General features: G+C 45.9%; 2 protein-coding genes across 3 annotated transcripts in view; both read right to left on the reverse strand.

Annotated features, from left to right (window-relative positions):
* Positions 1-2,226: 2,226 nt before the first annotated feature.
* Positions 2,227-16,879, reverse strand: LOC139423755 (protein FAM83F-like). Its single transcript, XM_071175383.1, has 5 exons — positions 15,931-16,879; positions 7,354-7,521; positions 4,490-4,611; positions 3,085-3,815; positions 2,227-2,828 (listed from the first exon to the last, which is right to left on the reverse strand). Exons 1-5 carry the CDS (start codon positions 16,399-16,401, stop codon positions 2,779-2,781), a joined length of 1,542 nt encoding a protein of 513 aa, XP_071031484.1. The 5' UTR covers positions 16,402-16,879; the 3' UTR covers positions 2,227-2,778.
* A 420-nt stretch (positions 16,880-17,299) lies between these two features.
* Positions 17,300-17,934, reverse strand: part of LOC139423756 (GRB2-related adapter protein-like) — a 3,481-nt gene continuing 2,846 nt past the window's right edge. For both annotated transcript variants that reach the window (XM_071175385.1, XM_071175384.1), the window contains exon 7: positions 17,300-17,788. In XM_071175385.1, coding sequence (XP_071031486.1) covers positions 17,588-17,788 — 201 coding nt within the window. In that variant the 3' untranslated portion in view covers positions 17,300-17,587. The remainder of the gene's footprint in view (positions 17,789-17,934) is intronic.

A 17,934-nucleotide genomic window follows, 5' to 3' on the forward strand; every position in this document is an offset into this window, starting at 1 on the left:
CACTTCCTCTTACTGTGTGTGTGTGTGTGTGTGTGTGTGTGTGTGTGTGTGTGTGTGTGTGTGTGTGTGTGTGTGTGTGTGTGTGTGTGTGTGTGTGTGTGTGTGTGTGTGTGTGTGTGTGTGTGTGTGTGTGTGTGTGTGTGTGTGTGTACGTGTTTAACTATTATAACTATAAAGAGCAGTAAACAAACAAAAATTGGACAAATTGGGGACATTTTGTTCGTCCCCACGAGGTCAAATGCTGTTTCTAGGGGGTTAAGGTTAGAATTAGTGTTAGAATTACGTTAAAGGTTAGAGTTAGGAGCTAGGGTTAGTTTTGGGGTTAGGGTTAAGGAAAGGGTTAGGTTCAGGGTTAGGGTTAAGGTAAGAGTATGGGTTAAGGGTTAGGGAAAATAGGATTTTGAATGGGACTGAATTGTGTTTCCCCACAAAGTTAGCTGTACAAGACTGTGCATGTGTGTGTGTGCGCGCGTGTCCAACACTGATCTCTATAGAGAAGTGACCCCTGCTGGTGGTGTTGGGAACAACACCCTAGTCATCTCCTCATTTGACAAAACTAACAGCGGTACAACACAAACCTCCTTATCCGTTTCTAATGGACATAACCTATTGTCTCATACCATTATGTTGTGTTGTATTGAGAAAACTTAACACAAACTGAGTCTGTATGAATGGCATAGCCTGGATATAGCCTGTGTATAGCCTGGATATAGCCTGTGCATAGCCTGTGTATAGCCTGGATATAGCCTGTGTATAGCCTGGATATAGCCTGGATATAGCCTGTGCATAGCCTGTGTATAGCCTGTGTATAGCCTGGATATAGCCTGTGTATAGCCTGGATATAGCCTGTGTATAGCCTGGATATAGCCTGTGTATAGCCTGGATATAGCCACGTTATTATCTTCTGATTATTACAGCTCTATATTAATGAGTCATGGGCTAAAAACTGCTATGGAAAAACATTCCTACAGGTGTTTAAAGCCTCAGGTGTGTTTCTAATGCTCCAGGGTGAAGTTTCTCCTCTGTGCAGATCTAGGATCAGTTCCCCTCCCCCAATCCTAACCTTAACCATTAGCGGGGGGGGGGGGGGGGGGGTCAAACTGACCCCAGATCAGCGTTTATGGTCAGTTGGGCCAGTGTTGAGCGAACAGTGGTCTTTAGTCATCAACACCTCTCATCGCCTTCCTGTGTGCCTCTGTACTTCCTGTTTCAGTGTTGCGCCACACACACATCAGTCCTCCCTTGCATCAGTTCCCCTCACGCCTGTGGTTCCTCTCTGTGGTTAGAGCTGTAGCAAACACCCAGAGAGGAGGGAGGGATGGGAGGGGAGTGTGTTTGAGAGAGAGAGAGAGGCTTAGAACTGTGCAAACACCCAGAGAGAGGGGGAGATAGGATGGGAGTGTGTTTGAGAGAGAGAGAGAGAGAGAGAGAGAGTGTGTTTGAGAGAGAGAGAGCGAGAGAGAGAGGCTTAGAACTGTGCAAACACCCAGAGAGAGGGGGAGATAGGATGGGAGTGTGTTTGAGAGAGAGAGAGAGAGAGAGAGAGAGAGAGTGTTTGAGAGAGAGAGAGAGAGAGAGAGGCTTAGAACTGTGCAAACACCCAGAGAGAGGGGGAGATAGGATGGGAGTGTGTTTGAGAGAGAGAGAGAGAGAGAGAGAGAGAGAGAGAGAGAGGGGGGGCTTGGAACTGTGTAAACCTCCAGAGAGAGGGGGAGAGGGTGAAGGGCAGAGAGAGGGGGAGAGGGTGAAGGGCAGAGAGAGGGGGAGAGGGTGAAGGGCAGAGAGAGGGGGAGAGGGTGAAGGGCAGAGAGAGGGGGAGAGGGTGAAGGGCAGAGAGAGGGGGAGAGGGTGAAGGGCAGAGAGAGGGGGAGAGGGTGAAGGGCAGAGAGAGGGGAGAGGGTGAAGGGCAGAGAGAGAGCAAGAGGGAGAGAGAAGATGGGGAGGGGATACGATGTATTTGTGAGGAAGTGACAATGCTTGGTCCCATCAGCAACACAGTGCTCAACGAGTCCACCTCCCACACACACGTCAGAGCGTCAGAACAAGTGTTACAGCTATTGAATCTATTCTGCTCGATCAGGTCTACAGCCACTAGATGGCAGACCAGAATCATCACTGTCTACAGTGCCGTCACTAAAGACAAAGGCATGACCACAGAAACCTTAAACCTCATCACACATAACTACCACTGGCGAATCAGGCCACAAATGTTACACGACTAGAAAACTCAGAAAAACACGATTGTTTTTAATGTACTGAATAAACACACACTTAAATACCCATTCAGATCCATTCCACAACCCCCTTATCATTGACATACGTTGGTCACAGCATGAAACACACACATTAATTAATTACACATAAATTACATACAAGACTTCACAAGGCAACATGGCGTTATTCTTTACATGGTGAAATAAGAATCCCAGTCTTGGTGCTCAGTGACAGCGCCTCCTCAACCTGGTATCCATAGCGATGAAACCGCCAGGTCCACGTTACACTTTACGACGACGAAGACGTTACTTCAAACATGGACGCTCTTTTCCTCAAAAGAAAAACAACAACTAATGTGCCTGGGGGCGGCCAGTGGCGCTGTTCCACCTATCGCCGGTCTCTGCTTTCAGGACGGCTCTGTTTGTCCAGAGAATATCTCTGTACTGAGCAAGTAGAATTGACACATTATAGTAATTATTGCACCAGATCCCAAAGGTATGATGGAGTCCCACAGAGAACCAGTTGAGTGGGGTGGTTTGAATCCGGAGTGACTCAGGTTTTGAATCAGGATGGACTACATTTGTTCTTTGTTGATGGCCTGCGGCTCTTCAAGCCTGCAAGAAAGAAAGAAAGAAAGAAAGAAAGACAGAAAGAAAGAAAGAAAGAAAGACAGAAAGAAAGAAAGAAAGAAAGAAAGAAAGAAAGAAAGAAAGAAAGAAAGAAAGGAGGGAGTAAAATAGTACAATGGTTAAATGACCTGAGATAAACAGAGAAATACAGGTATCAACATAACGACGAGAGAGGGAGAAGGAGAGGGAGAAGGAGAGGATCAAACTGAGCTAAAATAATGAGACAAGAAAAACAACTTACTGTCATTGTCCTGTGTGTTGACAGTCTGTTGAGAAGCACTCTTCAGGCTCGTTTTAAACTTCTTACTCTTCATTGGTTGTTTCACCATGACTTCAAGGTTATTCATCTCCTCCATACTATTGGTTCCCAACGATGTGGGGGAGGAGATTGGACTGGTTGCCGGGCTATCACCCCCGGTGTCCACGCTCTGATTGGCTGTCGATTTCCCCTTGAAGAGTTTCTTAAAAGAAGAGCGGGATTTCTTCTCCAAAATGCTGCTGGTTTTTTTCGGCCCTACCTTCCCGCTGTCGGGTGGTAGCGGGGTGAGTTGATCCAACCACTCGCTGTTCACCTGCATTAGTCCCTCAGGACCCGCAGTTATAGCTGTCTTTTCTATGCCTGGTAGATCCTGCAAGGACCCCATCAGTCCAGGAACACTATTCCCGTACACCAAAGAGTATTTGGGGTTGTGGTATTTATGTGCAGGCACCTGGAGATCACCTCCACGCGAGTTGCCTAGACTGACCTGGAATCTGGATGTGGCGGCTCGTAACTGGGGTTTTACAGGCTCCACTTTGAGCCGCGTGGCGGCGGCCATTTTGGGAGGTGGGCTGAGGTTGAACTCCTTGTAGAGGTCCAATTTTTCGGACACGGCGTAGAGCTCGCAGAAGTCGCGGTCGAAGAAGTCGATCACCTGGCCAGTCATGACCGTGATCATGTTGCGGTCCATCCGAGACGAACTCCATGAGAAGCTAGAGGAGAAGAAGATCACAAGAACGATGTTTAGGTCTTCAATAAAGACAATAAACAGTGAAACACACACAGTAAGAGAAGCTAGGAGAGAAAGAACAGATATGTGTTATGTCTTGGAAATAAACACACAGTAACACACACACACACACACACAACAAAGACAGAGAGAGAGAAAGAGAGAGAGAGAGGAAGAGAGAGAGAAAGAAAGAGAGGGAGAGAAGGAAAGAGAGGGAGAGCGAGAGAAATAGAGGAGAGAGAGAGAGAAAGATAAAGAGAGAGAGAAAGATAAAGAGAGAGAGAGAGAGAGAGAGAGAGAGAAAGAGAGAGAGAAAGAGAGAGAGAAAGATAAAGAGAGAGATAGAGAGAGAGAGAAGAGAGAGAAAGAGAGAGAGAAAGATAAAGAGAGAGATAGAGAGAGAGAGAAGAGAGAGAGAGAGAAAGAGAGAGAGAAAGATAAAGAGAGAGAGATAGAAAGAGAAGGAGAGAGAGAGAAGGAGAGAGAGATAGAGAGAGACAGAGAGAAGGAGAGAGAGAGAGAGAAGGAGAGAGAGAGAAGGAGAGAGAGATAGAGAGAGACAGAGAGAATGAGAGAGAGAGAGAGAGAAGGAGAGAGAGAAAGAGAAAGAGAGAGAGAGATAGAGATAGAGAGAAGCATACAGCTACTTTCTCTCACCTGTAAGAGCCGAACATGACTTTGTCCCCATCCACCAGCATGTATTTACTACACAAAGAACCAAGGAGTCTACCGAAGGACAGACCCAACCCTGTCCCCTGAACTGTACGAGTCCTGATGTTCTGAAAGATACAACACAGTAACATAAAGGGTTATGGTAACCTGACACAGACCCAACCCTGTCCCCTGAACTGTACGAGTCCTGATGTTCTGAAAGATACAACACACAGTAACATAAAGGGTTATGGTAACCTGACACAGACCCAACCCTGTCCCCTGAACTGTACGAGTCCTGATGTTCTGAAAGATACAACACAGTAACATAAAGGGTTATGGTAACCTGACACAGACCCAACCCTGTCCCCTGAACTGTACGAGTCCTGATGTTCTGAAAGATACAACACAGTAACATAAAGGGTTATGGTAACCTGACACAGACCCAACCCTGTCCCCTGAACTGTACGAGTCCTGATGTTCTGAAAGATACAACACAGTAACATAAAGGGTTATGGTAACCTGACACAGACCCAACCCTGTCCCCTGAACTGTACGAGTCCTGATGTTCTGAAAGATACAACACAGTAACATAAAGGGTTATGGTAACCTGACACAGACCCAACCCTGTCCCCTGAACTGTACGAGTCCTGATGTTCTGAAAGATACAACACAGTAACATAAAGGGTTATGGTAACCTGACACAGACCCAACCCTGTCCCCTGAACTGTACGAGTCCTGATGTTCTGAAAGATACAACACAGTAACATAAAGGGTTATGGTAACCTGACACAGACCCAACCCTGTCCCCTGAACTGTACGAGTCCTGATGTTCTGAAAGATACAACACAGTAACATAAAGGGTTATGGTAACCTGACACAGACCCAACCCTGTCCCCTGAACTGTACGAGTCCTGATGTTCTGAAAGATACAACACAGTAACATAAAGGGTTATGGTAACCTGACACAGACCCAACCCTGTCCCCTGAACTGTACGAGTCCTGATGTTCTGAAAGATACAACACAGTAACATAAAGGGTTAAGGTAACCTGACACAGACCCAACCCTGTCCCCTGAACTGTACGAGTCCTGATGTTCTGAAAGATACAACACAGTAACATAAAGGGTTATGGTAACCTGACACAGACCCAACCCTGTCCCCTGAACTGTACGAGTCCTGATGTTCTGAAAGATACAACACAGTAACATAAAGGGTTATGGTAACCTGACACAGACCCAACCCTGTCCCCTGAACTGTACGAGTCCTGATGTTCTGAAAGATACAACACAGTAACATAAAGGGTTATGGTAACCTGACACAGACCCAACCCTGTCCCCTGAACTGTACGAGTCCTGATGTTCTGAAAGATACAACACAGTAACATAAAGGGTTATGGTAACCTGACACAGACCCAACCCTGTCCCCTGAACTGTACGAGTCCTGATGTTCTGAAAGATACAACACAGTAACATAAAGGGTTATGGTAACCTGACACAGACCCAACCCTGTCCCCTGAACTGTACGAGTCCTGATGTTCTGAAAGATACAACACAGTAACATAAAGGGTTATGGTAACCTGACACAGACCCAACCCTGTCCCCTGAACTGTACGAGTCCTGATGTTCTGAAAGATACAACACAGTAACATAAAGGGTTATGGTAACCTGACACAGACCCAACCCTGTCCCCTGAACTGTACGAGTCCTGATGTTCTGAAAGATACAACACAGTAACATAAAGGGTTAAGGTAACCTGACACAGACCCAACCCTGTCCCCTGAACTGTACGAGTCCTGATGTTCTGAAAGATACAACACAGTAACATAAAGGGTTATGGTAACCTGACACAGACCCAACCCTGTCCCCTGAACTGTACGAGTCCTGATGTTCTGAAAGATACAACACAGTAACATAAAGGGTTATGGTAACCTGACACAGACCCAACCCTGTCCCCTGAACTGTACGAGTCCTGATGTTCTGAAAGATACAACACACAGTAACATAAAGGGTTATGGTAACCTGACACAGACCCAACCCTGTCCCCTGAACTGTACGAGTCCTGATGTTCTGAAAGATACAACACAGTAACATAAAGGGTTATGGTAACCTGACACAGACCCAACCCTGTCCCCTGAACTGTACGAGTCCTGATGTTCTGAAAGATACAACACAGTAACATAAAGGGTTATGGTAACCTGACACAGACCCAACCCTGTCCCCTGAACTGTACGAGTCCTGATGTTCTGAAAGATACAACACAGTAACATAAAGGGTTATGGTAACCTGACACAGACCCAACCCTGTCCCCTGAACTGTACGAGTCCTGATGTTCTGAAAGATACAACACAGTAACATAAAGGGTTATGGTAACCTGACACAGACCCAACCCTGTCCCCTGAACTGTACGAGTCCTGATGTTCTGAAAGATACAACACAGTAACATAAAGGGTTATGGTAACCTGACACAGACCCAACCCTGTCCCCTGAACTGTACGAGTCCTGATGTTCTGAAAGATACAACACAGTAACATAAAGGGTTATGGTAACCTGACACAGTCATAAACAAAACGCACGCAGACCAGCAAGATTCTCCATACACACAGAAAGACATCAACTCATGGGTGTTAAACCTCCCATGTCCAAACTACCATTAACATAGAAGTCTTTTCAATTTAAGATGCCCAAAAATCACTTGACATTTCATTTATTTAGCAGACGCTCTTATCCAAAGAGACTCACAGTTTTTCCTCACTGGTCCCCCAGGCATGTCACATGATCACACATGACACAGGGCCCTTGTACAACACATGCGTGAGTAGCCTAAGGCCTTCAATGCTCCTCTGCTTCAGGATGAGGGACTGTCTCTTACCCGCAGGTGCTGAGCTCCGACCTGCAGCCTGCAGCACATATCCAGGAAGTGTGGAACCCCGCTGACATCCAACAGGATGTAGACGGCCACGGAGCGCCGCGACGCTGCGTCCAGCAGGTCCTGCAGTATCTGGATGTCTGTCAGCAGGTCCATGACTATAGCTAACACCTGAAAGATACAAAGACAATCAAACTTTATTTAAAAATGGAATACAGTCAAACTTGATTTAAACACACATAGAGGCAGGGGTAATCAAATACAAGCAAACTTTATTTAAACACACATGGAGGCAGGGGTAATCGAATACAAGCAAACTTTATTTAAACACCTGGAGGGAGAAACACAGCAAATACATTCAAATCAAACTATATTTAATGAAAAAAACATACAATATACACAATGTATATGAAATATAGGTAGAACAATACATGGAAATAAAAAGTGATTAAGATCAATAGTTGTGAATCATATCACTTGAAAGTCAGTAAAACAATGAAAATCCTCCCTGACAAAAGGCCATACAACAATCACTGACTGTCAGGCTGAAAGCACAAGCTGGGCCTACAGAAAACACTTAGGCTTATACACTAAACCTGGGGTGTTATAAAGGCTTATAAACAGTGCCATCTTATAAACAGTGCCATTTTTCAAACTTTTATGCCAATTCCTGCAATTCTGCACATTTTACAACGGAGCTGAGAGACAATGTTGCAGTTTTAAATCTAGTTTCCTGCAGTTCTAGGCATTGTGCCATGGCTGAGGCTGTGCTCTTTTTCTCAAACATCATAACAAAATAAATACCGCTAAATTCATTGTTTTGTGACCTTTCAACTTTCTCCCTGAGCTTTAATGTTGGTGATTGTTAGTTCTCAGAGATGATACTATGAAAAAATTTATATGTCCATTATCTTTACTACATACTGTATATCTGATTTTAGTGGTTTACACTGGTGGTTTACACTGAAAGTCTTTTTTCATCCCTAAAATTAGACATCTTTTTTTGATCCCCTATCTATTTGTATATATTTTTTACATTGTTTGGACATAGGAGCCTGAAACAAAGCTTATGCTGCCGCCTACATATTTCAATGGAAGAAAAATCCCTGTAACTGACCCAACACTGACCCAACACTGACCCAACACTGACCCAACACTGACCCAACACTGACCCAACACGTCTCCTAGTTGACCCAACACTGACCCAACACTGACCCAACACGTCTCCTAGTTGACCCAACACTGACCCAACACTGACCCAACACTGACCCAACACTGACCCAACACGTCTCCTAGTTGACCCAACACTGACCCAACACTGACCCAACACTGACCCAACACGTCTCCTAGTTGACCCAACACTGACCCAACACTGACCCAACACTGACCCAACACTGACCCAACATGTCTCCTAGTTGACCCAACACTGACCCAACACTGACCCAACACTGACCCAACACGTCTCCTAGTTGACCCAACACTGACCCAACACTGACCCAACACTGACCCAACACTGACCCAACACGTCTCCTAGTTGACCCAACACTGACCCAACACTGACCCAACACTGACCCAACACTGACCCAACACTGACCCAACACGTCTCCTAGTTGACCCAACACTGACCCAACACGTCTCCTAGTTGACCCAACACTGACCCAACACGTCTCCTAGTTGACCCAACACTGACCCAACACTGACCCAACACTGACCCAACACTGACCCAACACGTCTCCTAGTTGACCCAACACTGACCCAACACTGACCCAACACTGACCCAACATGTCTCCTAGTTGACCCAACACTGACCCAACACTGACCCAACACTGACCCAACACTGACCCAACACGTCTCCTAGTTGACCCAACACTGACCCAACACTGACCCAACACTGACCCAACACTGACCCAACACGTCTCCTAGTTGACCCAACACTGACCCAACACTGACCCAACACTGACCCAACACTGACCCAACACTGACCCAACACGTCTCCTAGTTGACCCAACACTGACCCAACACGTCTCCTAGTTGACCCAACACTGACCCAACACGTCTCCTAGTTGACCCAACACTGACCCAACACGTCTCCTAGTTGACCCAACACTGACCCAACACGTCTCCTAGTTGACCCAACACTGACCCAACACGTCTCCTAGTTGACCCAACACGTCTCCTAGTTTCCCCGAAGCTGCCAGGCTGGCAGAGACAAAGCAGAGACAGAGACAGGTATGTGGGGAGGGGTGGAACACAACAAAACACCTGAGGAAGGAACTAGAAAGTGGAATCTCAGCTATTATCTTTCCTCAGAACTGGTTCTGTCCTGCTTAGCTTTTACTTTCTGTTTGATATGGGGAATGATTGAAAGAGTATGAATTTCCATGGACCTAGAACTCTCTGGAGCAGGTTGAGACCGATACACTGACTCGAATGTGTCCACAAGATAACACTGCCTTTTCAGTCTGCATCACAACAAGGAGTGGACGATTATATAGTTCCTGAGATATAGGAATTCCTTGTACACAAAACGATATGGGCATAATAAACTCTACTGGGAGTAAGATAAGAAAGACACATTCACTTCCAGTGACAGAATGTGAAACTAAAGCCTTGTTCACACTGCAGGCCTTAATGCTGACTGTCCAAACAGCCAGTTACAAGTGACCAAATCGGATTTGTGTGTGTTCAGACAGCAGTCATTTGCTGACATGGCTATGCTAGTTGTCATAGTAACGACGGGTGTGTGCGCAGTGGTGTAGGTTGATTGGTGGTGGCACTCATGCTTCCTGTTAATCAGGAGATATGTAGCAGGACCAGGTGACAATAATGCCATGAATGTTTCCCTGTTGCTCTGAAATGTTCCAAATCAGAGTGTTTGAACACTCTTTTGTTTATTATCGGACCCTCAAAAGGACAAGACGATACAACTTTCGAAACAAGGTGGTTTGGAAGGGCCTACCAAGGTGGTTTTAAAGGGCCTACCAAGGTGGTTTGAAAAGGCCTACCAAGGTGGTTTGGAAGGGCCTACCAAGGTGGTTTGAAAGGGCCTACCAAGGTGGTTTGGAAGGGCCTACCAAGGTGGTTTGGAAGGGCCTACCAAGGTGGTTTGAAAGGGCCTACCAAGGTGGTTTTAAAGGGCCTACCAAGGTGGTTTGGAAGGGCCTACCAAGGTGGTTTGGAAGGGCCTACCAAGGTGGTTTGAAAGGGCCTACCAAGGTGGTTTGAAAGGGCCTACCAAGGTGGTTTGGAAGGGCCTACCAAGGTGGTTTGAAAGGGCCTACCAAGGTGGTTTTAAAGGGCCTACCAAGGTGGTTTGGAAGGGCCTACCAAGGTGGTTTGGAAGGGCCTACCAAGGTGGTTTGAAAGGGCCTACCAAGGTGGTTTGGAAGGGCCTACCAAGGTGGTTTGGAAGGGCCTACCAAGGTGGTTTGGAAGGGCCGACCAAGGTGGTTTGGAAGGGCCTACCAAGGTGGTTTGGAAGGGCCTACCAAGGTGGTTTGGAAGGGCCTACCAAGGTGGTTTGGAAGGGCCTACCAAGGTGGTTTGGAAGGGCCTACCAAGGTGGTTTTAAAGGGCCTACCAAGGTGGTTTGGAAGGGCCTACCAAGGTGGTTTGAAAGGGCCTACCAAGGTGGTTTGGAAGGGCCTACCAAGGTGGTTTTAAAGGGCCTACCAAGGTGGTTTGGAAGGGCCTACCAAGGTGGTTTGAAAGGGCCTACCAAGGTTGTTTTAAAGGGCCTACCAAGGTGGTTTGGAAGGGCCTACCAAGGTGGTTTGGAAGGGCCTACCAAGGTGGTTTGAAAGGGCCTACCGAGGTGGTTTGGAAGGGCCTACCAAGGTGGTTTTGAAGGGCCTACCAAGGTGGTTTGGAAGGGCCTACCAAGGTGGTTTGGAAGGGCCTACCAAGGTGGTTTGGAAGGGCCTACCAAGGTGGTTTGAAAGGGCCTACCGAGGTGGTTTGGAAGGGCCTACCAAGGTGGTTTGGAAGGGCCTACCAAGGTGGTTTGGAAGGGCCTACCAAGGTGGTTTGGAAGGGCCTACCAAGGTGGTTTGAAAGGGCCTACCAAGGTGGTTTGAAAGGGCCTACCGAGGTGGTTTGGAAGGGCCTACCAAGGTGGTTTGGAAGGGCCTACCAAGGTGGTTTGGAAGGGCCTACCAAGGTGGTTTGAAACGTGGCTTGAAATATCCGATTCCATGTGGCTTTTGGCTGTTCAGACGGCATGAAAAATAACAGATTGGAATCGGACATGCAAAAGAAAAGGATTTGAGTCACTTCAGCATGTCAACACAAGCTTTATTCTGGAGACCACCTCAGCAATGTGAACAAGGCTCAACCAGCATGCCTACACAAGCTTTATTCTGGAGACCACCTCAGCAATGTGAACAAGGCTCAACCAGCATGCCTACACAAGCTTTATTCTGGAGACCACCTCAGCAATGGGAACAAGGCTCAACCAGCATGCCTACACAAGCTTTATTCTGGAGACCACCTCAGCAATGTGAACAAGGCTCAACCAGCATGCCTACACAAGCTTTATTCTGGAGACCACCTCAGCAATGGGAACAAGGCTCAACCAGCATGCCTACACAAGCTTTATTCTGGAGACCACCTCAGCAATGGGAACAAGGCTCAACCAGCATGCCTACACAAGCTTTATTCTGGAGACCACCTCAGCAATGTGAACAAGGCTCAACCAGCATGCCTACACAAGCTTTATTCTGGAGACCACCTCAGCAATGGGAACAAGGCTCAACCAGCATGCCTACACAAGCTTTATTCTGGAGACCACCTCAGCAATGTGAACAAGGCTCAACCAGCATGCCTACACAAGCTTTATTCTGGAGACGACCTCAGCAATGTGAACAAGGCTCAACCAGCATGCCTACACAAGCTTTATTCTGGAGACCACCTCAGCAATGTGAACAAGGCTCAACCAGCATGCCTACACAAGCTTTATTCTGGAGACCACCTCAGCAATGGGAAAGGGTGGAGGAGGAAAAGGTTTCTTCATTCACATGAATGTTCTCATTCAGACAAGGAAAAGGCTGTATGCTGACATGACATTCTCCAGAGGAAACATGCTGAGTGAAGTGTTCTGTGTTGTAACAACGGGGCCTGTGTTGTGTTCACAAAGCCTGGTACAGTAGGAGTGTTGACCAGCGTGGCCTTTCAGATCATAATGGACCGGGGAGACCTGATCCTAGATCAGCACTCCTACTCTAACACGTACACTCTATGAGTACGGGCAAAGAGAAACAACAAGTAACAGTATGAAATAATTCAAGTTAAAACCTACAACACCACAATGTCTTCCATCTAACAGTAGCCGCAACAAAATGCACTCATTGTTAATGCCATCCATGTAAATGTTGTGATGTGGATTACACAGTAATCTATTGTACTGTATGTAGATGAAGACAACCACAGTATGCTAAACTAAACACACCACACCTGATTATGTAGGTCCCTGTATCACTACTGAGTGTGTGTGTGTGTGTGTGTGTGTGTGTGTGTGTGTGTGTGTGTGTGTGTGTGTGTGTGTGTGTGTGTGTGTGTGTGTGTGTGTGTGTGTATGGACGTGTTTAACTATACATGAGGGGACCAGAAGTCTCCACCAGAATAGTAAACAAACACAAATTTGACCAACTGGGGACATTTTGTTAGTCCCCATGAGGTTAAATGCTGTTTCTAGGGGTTTAGGGTTAAGGTTTGAATTACTGTTATAATTACCTTAAGGGTTAGAGTTAGGAGCTAGGGTTAGGTTAGGGTCAGGTTTTCGGTTAGGGTAAGAGTACGGGTTAGGTTTAGGGTTAGGTTTAGGGGTTAGGGAAAATAGGATTTTGAATGGGACTGAATTGTGTGTCCCCACAAGGTTAGCTGTACAAGACTGTGTGTGTTCTGGCCCCCATTAACATTGACGGGGCTGTAGTGGAGTGGGTCGAGAGTTTCAAGTTCCTTGGTGTCCACATCACCAACGAACAATCATGGTCCAAACACACAAAGACACCCCCCCCCCCCCCCCAGGAGACTGAAAAGATTTGACATGAGTCCCCAGATCCTCAAAAAGTTCTACAGCTGCACCATCGAGAGGATCCTGGCCGGTTGCATCACTGCCTGGTATGGCAACTGCTGGGCATCTGACCGTAAGGCACTACAGAGGGTAGTGAGTACGGACAAGTACATCACTGGGGCCAAGCTTCCTGACATCCAGCACCTCCATACCAGGCTTTGTCGGAGGAAGGCCCAAGTCATAGACTGTTCTCTCTGCTACCACATGGTAAGCGGTACCGGAGCCCCAAGTCTAGGTCCAAAAGGCTCCTTAACAGCTTCTACCCCCAAGACATAAGACTGATGAACAATTAATAAAATGGCCACCGGACTATTTACATTGACCCCTTGTTATTATGTCATTTTCTTGTGTTCTTTATTTTAGAAATTGTTTTACTTTTTTTATTTTCTTAACTCTTTCTATAACTGCATTGTTGGTTAAGGGCTTGTCAGTAAGCGTTTCACAGTAAGGTGACCTGCTGTATTCAGCGCATGTGACACAAACTATTTGATTTGATGTGTGGGTGGTGTGTACTTGATGTGTGGGTGGTGTGTACTTGATGTGTGGGTGGTGTGTACTTCCAACCACATTCTCTCCATTTCTCCTAACATTAAACAAACTGCTTCAAAGCTTCAGGCTGCGGTGTTCCATGAAATCCTGTTTGGCATACACACACACCTGAGAAATGACTTTCATATGTTCTCATTCACTCACTTGACAGGTAGGTGAACTAGAAGTAGGGTGAAGTTGCCACTAGGAGCTGATCTTGGGTCAGTTTGACATTTATCCCACTAATGGTTAAGGTTAGGATCAGGGGAGGGGAAGCTGATCCTAGATCTGTACCTAGAGGAAACTTCAGCCCAGAGCGGTAAACTACCCAGGGGGAATCCCCTGTAGGTATAAATAGACAGTGCATAGCACATTTACATGACATTGTCGAGGCTACCTGCCGCCCTGTGACCTCACATTAACACACTGTCATATATGTAACATACGGTATATGACATAGGCCCAGGTTAAACATATCATACTTCTGTAACAATATACTGTATTGACACAATCATTTTTCACATGTTTTATTTAACCTTGATTTAACTAGGCAAGTCAGTTAAGAACAAATTCTTATTTACAATGACGGCCAAAACCAAACCAGACCAAGACACAATGTGATTGTGTGTTGTTCTAAGACCCAGTTGTACAAAGGGAGGAAATGTGTCATGGTTTGACTGCCTGACTAACTGACTGCCTGACTAACTGACTGACTGACTTGCTGATTGGGTGGCTCTGACTGGATGACTCACTGGCTGACTGGTTGACTGACTGGGTCAAGATGGGTGGGTCCAAAATGACTCAGTCTCTAGTGACATGATAAAACAAACGTCGCTAAAGGCAACTGAACTAAGCAGCTCTGACTCCAGTTCACCCTGTTATGTGCTGCCAACATGCTGAGGGATTTGTTCATTCATTACAATGGAATAGAACCCCCTTTATCTCTCCTGTGTGCTGTTTTAATGGGAGGTTGTACGCATCCACACAGGGTGGAAAGTACAGACAGTGTGTGTGTGTGTGTGTCTTTGTATATGTGTCCTCTGAATAGCCTAATCATGAAAGCTAGCCTAACTTTAATTGACATGACAGAATGTTTCCTGTGTAATACGGAAATCAGCTGTTCGTTCAATGAGGGCATTCAACAATGATATACGTCATCAGACAGGAATCATGGCCCGTGGATGATCCCCCAAGTTTACGTGGATGATCCCCCAAGTTTACTGGAAATAATAGTAATAACACAATAAAAGGTTAATTGTTGGACGTAAAAGACTGTAAAAACACCAGGAAATCAGCGCCAAGTGATTTAAATTTAAGAAATATGTTCCCAAGAATTCCCACGCATAACAGAGAGACACGTGATCGTATATAAACGTAAGCAAGGTTTGAAATTATTATGTTTTAGTCAAAAAATACATCTGTTTGGACTTCTTGCGGTCAATTTGCAGTCTACAAATTATTTGTAATTATGTTCAGGCCTCTCGACAATCCTCTCAACAAAAAATATCGTCCCGCGGTTGAATCTAGTTGATGACAAGTTTAAACACTTACTTCCATATGCCCCTGCTGATGCACGGACGCACACACACACACACACACACACACTTTATTTCTCACTCCGCTGAGACACGCCTCTAATAATCAGTCGTTTATTCGGGCAATCCATCCATTCTCTCTATTCAACCGCCGCCTCTCCGCTAACCTCCCCAGACGCCTTTGAAGTTCTCTGATAAATTACTATATAAATGACTATATAAATTACTATATAAATGACTATATAAATTACTATATAAATGACTATATAAATTACTTTCCCATTAAAAAAAATGGCTTCATGAGTTAGATTCTTACCTCACATTTGAGATACATAGGCTATCACTATCCCAATAATAAACCAATACAACACAGTCATTAGTCCTGCGTTATTCAGTTAATCACTATGTCGTTACATCATTATTGAACAGTATATACCCACAGTTCACCTTGGTAGCTTCTTGGATCAGCCTACGAATGACCTCCTTGATGTGCGGTCCGTTCTCTTTTGGCGGGTGCGTGTGAACCGCCACGCGTGTGACCCCCTTGAACAAACCCCCGTTGGGCCAACCGAGATCCAACGGCGGCACCTCTGTATCCGACATCTGCGGCCAGTACGTCGAATGGTGCCCCGAGTTCGCTTTGGAATCGTCGGGTTTCGCTTTTAATTCTCCGCACTTCTCTTCATCTTCAGTGTCATATTCTTTGAAAGTGTTCCTTATCGTTTTAATATCACGGGCCGAGAGAAAGTCTTTCACTTTGTCCTCTTTCAGTCGCATTTTGAACGCGCCGTCACCGTTTTTGAGCAGTTGTTCAACCGCCGCGCGTTGTTCTTCGCTGTAGTAAAACTCCGGTTTGGACTCCGGGACGTTCTCTTTGATGTGGCCGTCCTCCATGCATGTTAGCTGGGACTCGGCCATGGCTGGACACCGCTGTGTCACCGCTGAACTGGAACCTATGGGTAAAGTCGCACAACCGCTACCGTGTGATTTTAAACGGATCCGGAAGATACACGGTTACCTACCTACCTAGGCTACCTGTGTGACGTTTGACTTTGACAGCTAACCTCAAATGCTGCGTTCAGAAAACTGGGAACTTGGAACCCGGAAATCTCCGACTTCAGTGCGTTCCATACAACTGGGAACTCGGGGGGAAAAACGAGCTCCGTCTGTAATTTTTTTTTGGAAAGGTCATCAAATCTGAATTCCAAGTCAGAAACTCGGGCATCCTAGAGCTACTTGAATTCCGATTTGGATGACCATTCAAAAGCGCATTATTTTCCGAGTTCCCAGTTGTCGTGAACGCGGCATTACCTGCCATAGGGGCGGAACGATACCTTATATAATAAATACCTTATTATATTACGGAAATCACCCTATGGAAGCGCCCAACGCGTATGTGGCTATCATGCACTGACTGTCAGACTGTGATTATTGTTGGACTTCGAACAACCCAGATATTTGTGGCTCTTCTTGGAATTGGTGTGATTCCACAGTTAGTTGATCCAAGGCTATTGCTCTCACACAAGTGAAACTCTAAATGAATAGCTATGTTGCAACATTGATTAACATTTATACAGGGGCTTACAGAAAATGCATTTATTTGATAATCATACAGTAATAATTGTGTTCTGAAGTTGTAAATAGTTGTGTTATCCTGACATAAGCCTACGGTATGGTAAAGTACATTGATAATAAACCAGAAAGAAAGTTACAATACATATATTTAATGCTAAAGCTAATCATTATGTTCTCTCTCTCTCTCTCTCTCTCTCTCTCTCTCTCTCTCTCTCTCTCTCTCTCTCTCTCTCTCTCTCTCTCTCTCTCTCTCTCTCTCTCTCTCTCTCTCTCTCTCTCTCTCTCTCTCTCTCTCTCTCTCAGAAATATAGTTGTTATTGTTAGGGAGGCAGGAAGCCTAGAGGTTAAGACTGTTGGGTCAGTAACCCGAAAGGTCATTGATTCGAATCCCTGAGTGAAAAATCTGTCAATATTCCCTTGAGCAAGGCACTTAACCCTAATTGCTCCTTTAAGTTGCTCTGGATAAGAACGTGTGCTATAATGAATGAAGATACTTATTTAGCTCTAAAAGCTAGCCATGTTCTCTCTCTCATACAGGGTTGGTGTAGTTGGAAGGGAACACTCCCATTTGTCCCCTCAGTCTTCCTTTCCACCATGACATGTCGGAACACTCCAGCACCTCGATGATGTCACCGGCCTTAAAGCTCAGCTCGTCCTTCTCCTCGGCGTTGAAGTCATACTGAGCTCTCACCTGCATCAGACCACCGCCCCCCGTGGTCACGGCCGCACGCTGGAACACAGGTACACACACAGGGGTTGATATTAGACACGTAGCTTCATTCTATACATACACACACATGCATGGAGGTACATACACGCACACACACACACACACACACACACACACACACACACACACACACACACACACACACA

Source organism: Oncorhynchus clarkii, chromosome 13, assembly GCF_045791955.1.
Source record: "Oncorhynchus clarkii lewisi isolate Uvic-CL-2024 chromosome 13, UVic_Ocla_1.0, whole genome shotgun sequence".
NCBI lineage: Eukaryota > Metazoa > Chordata > Actinopteri > Salmoniformes > Salmonidae > Oncorhynchus > Oncorhynchus clarkii.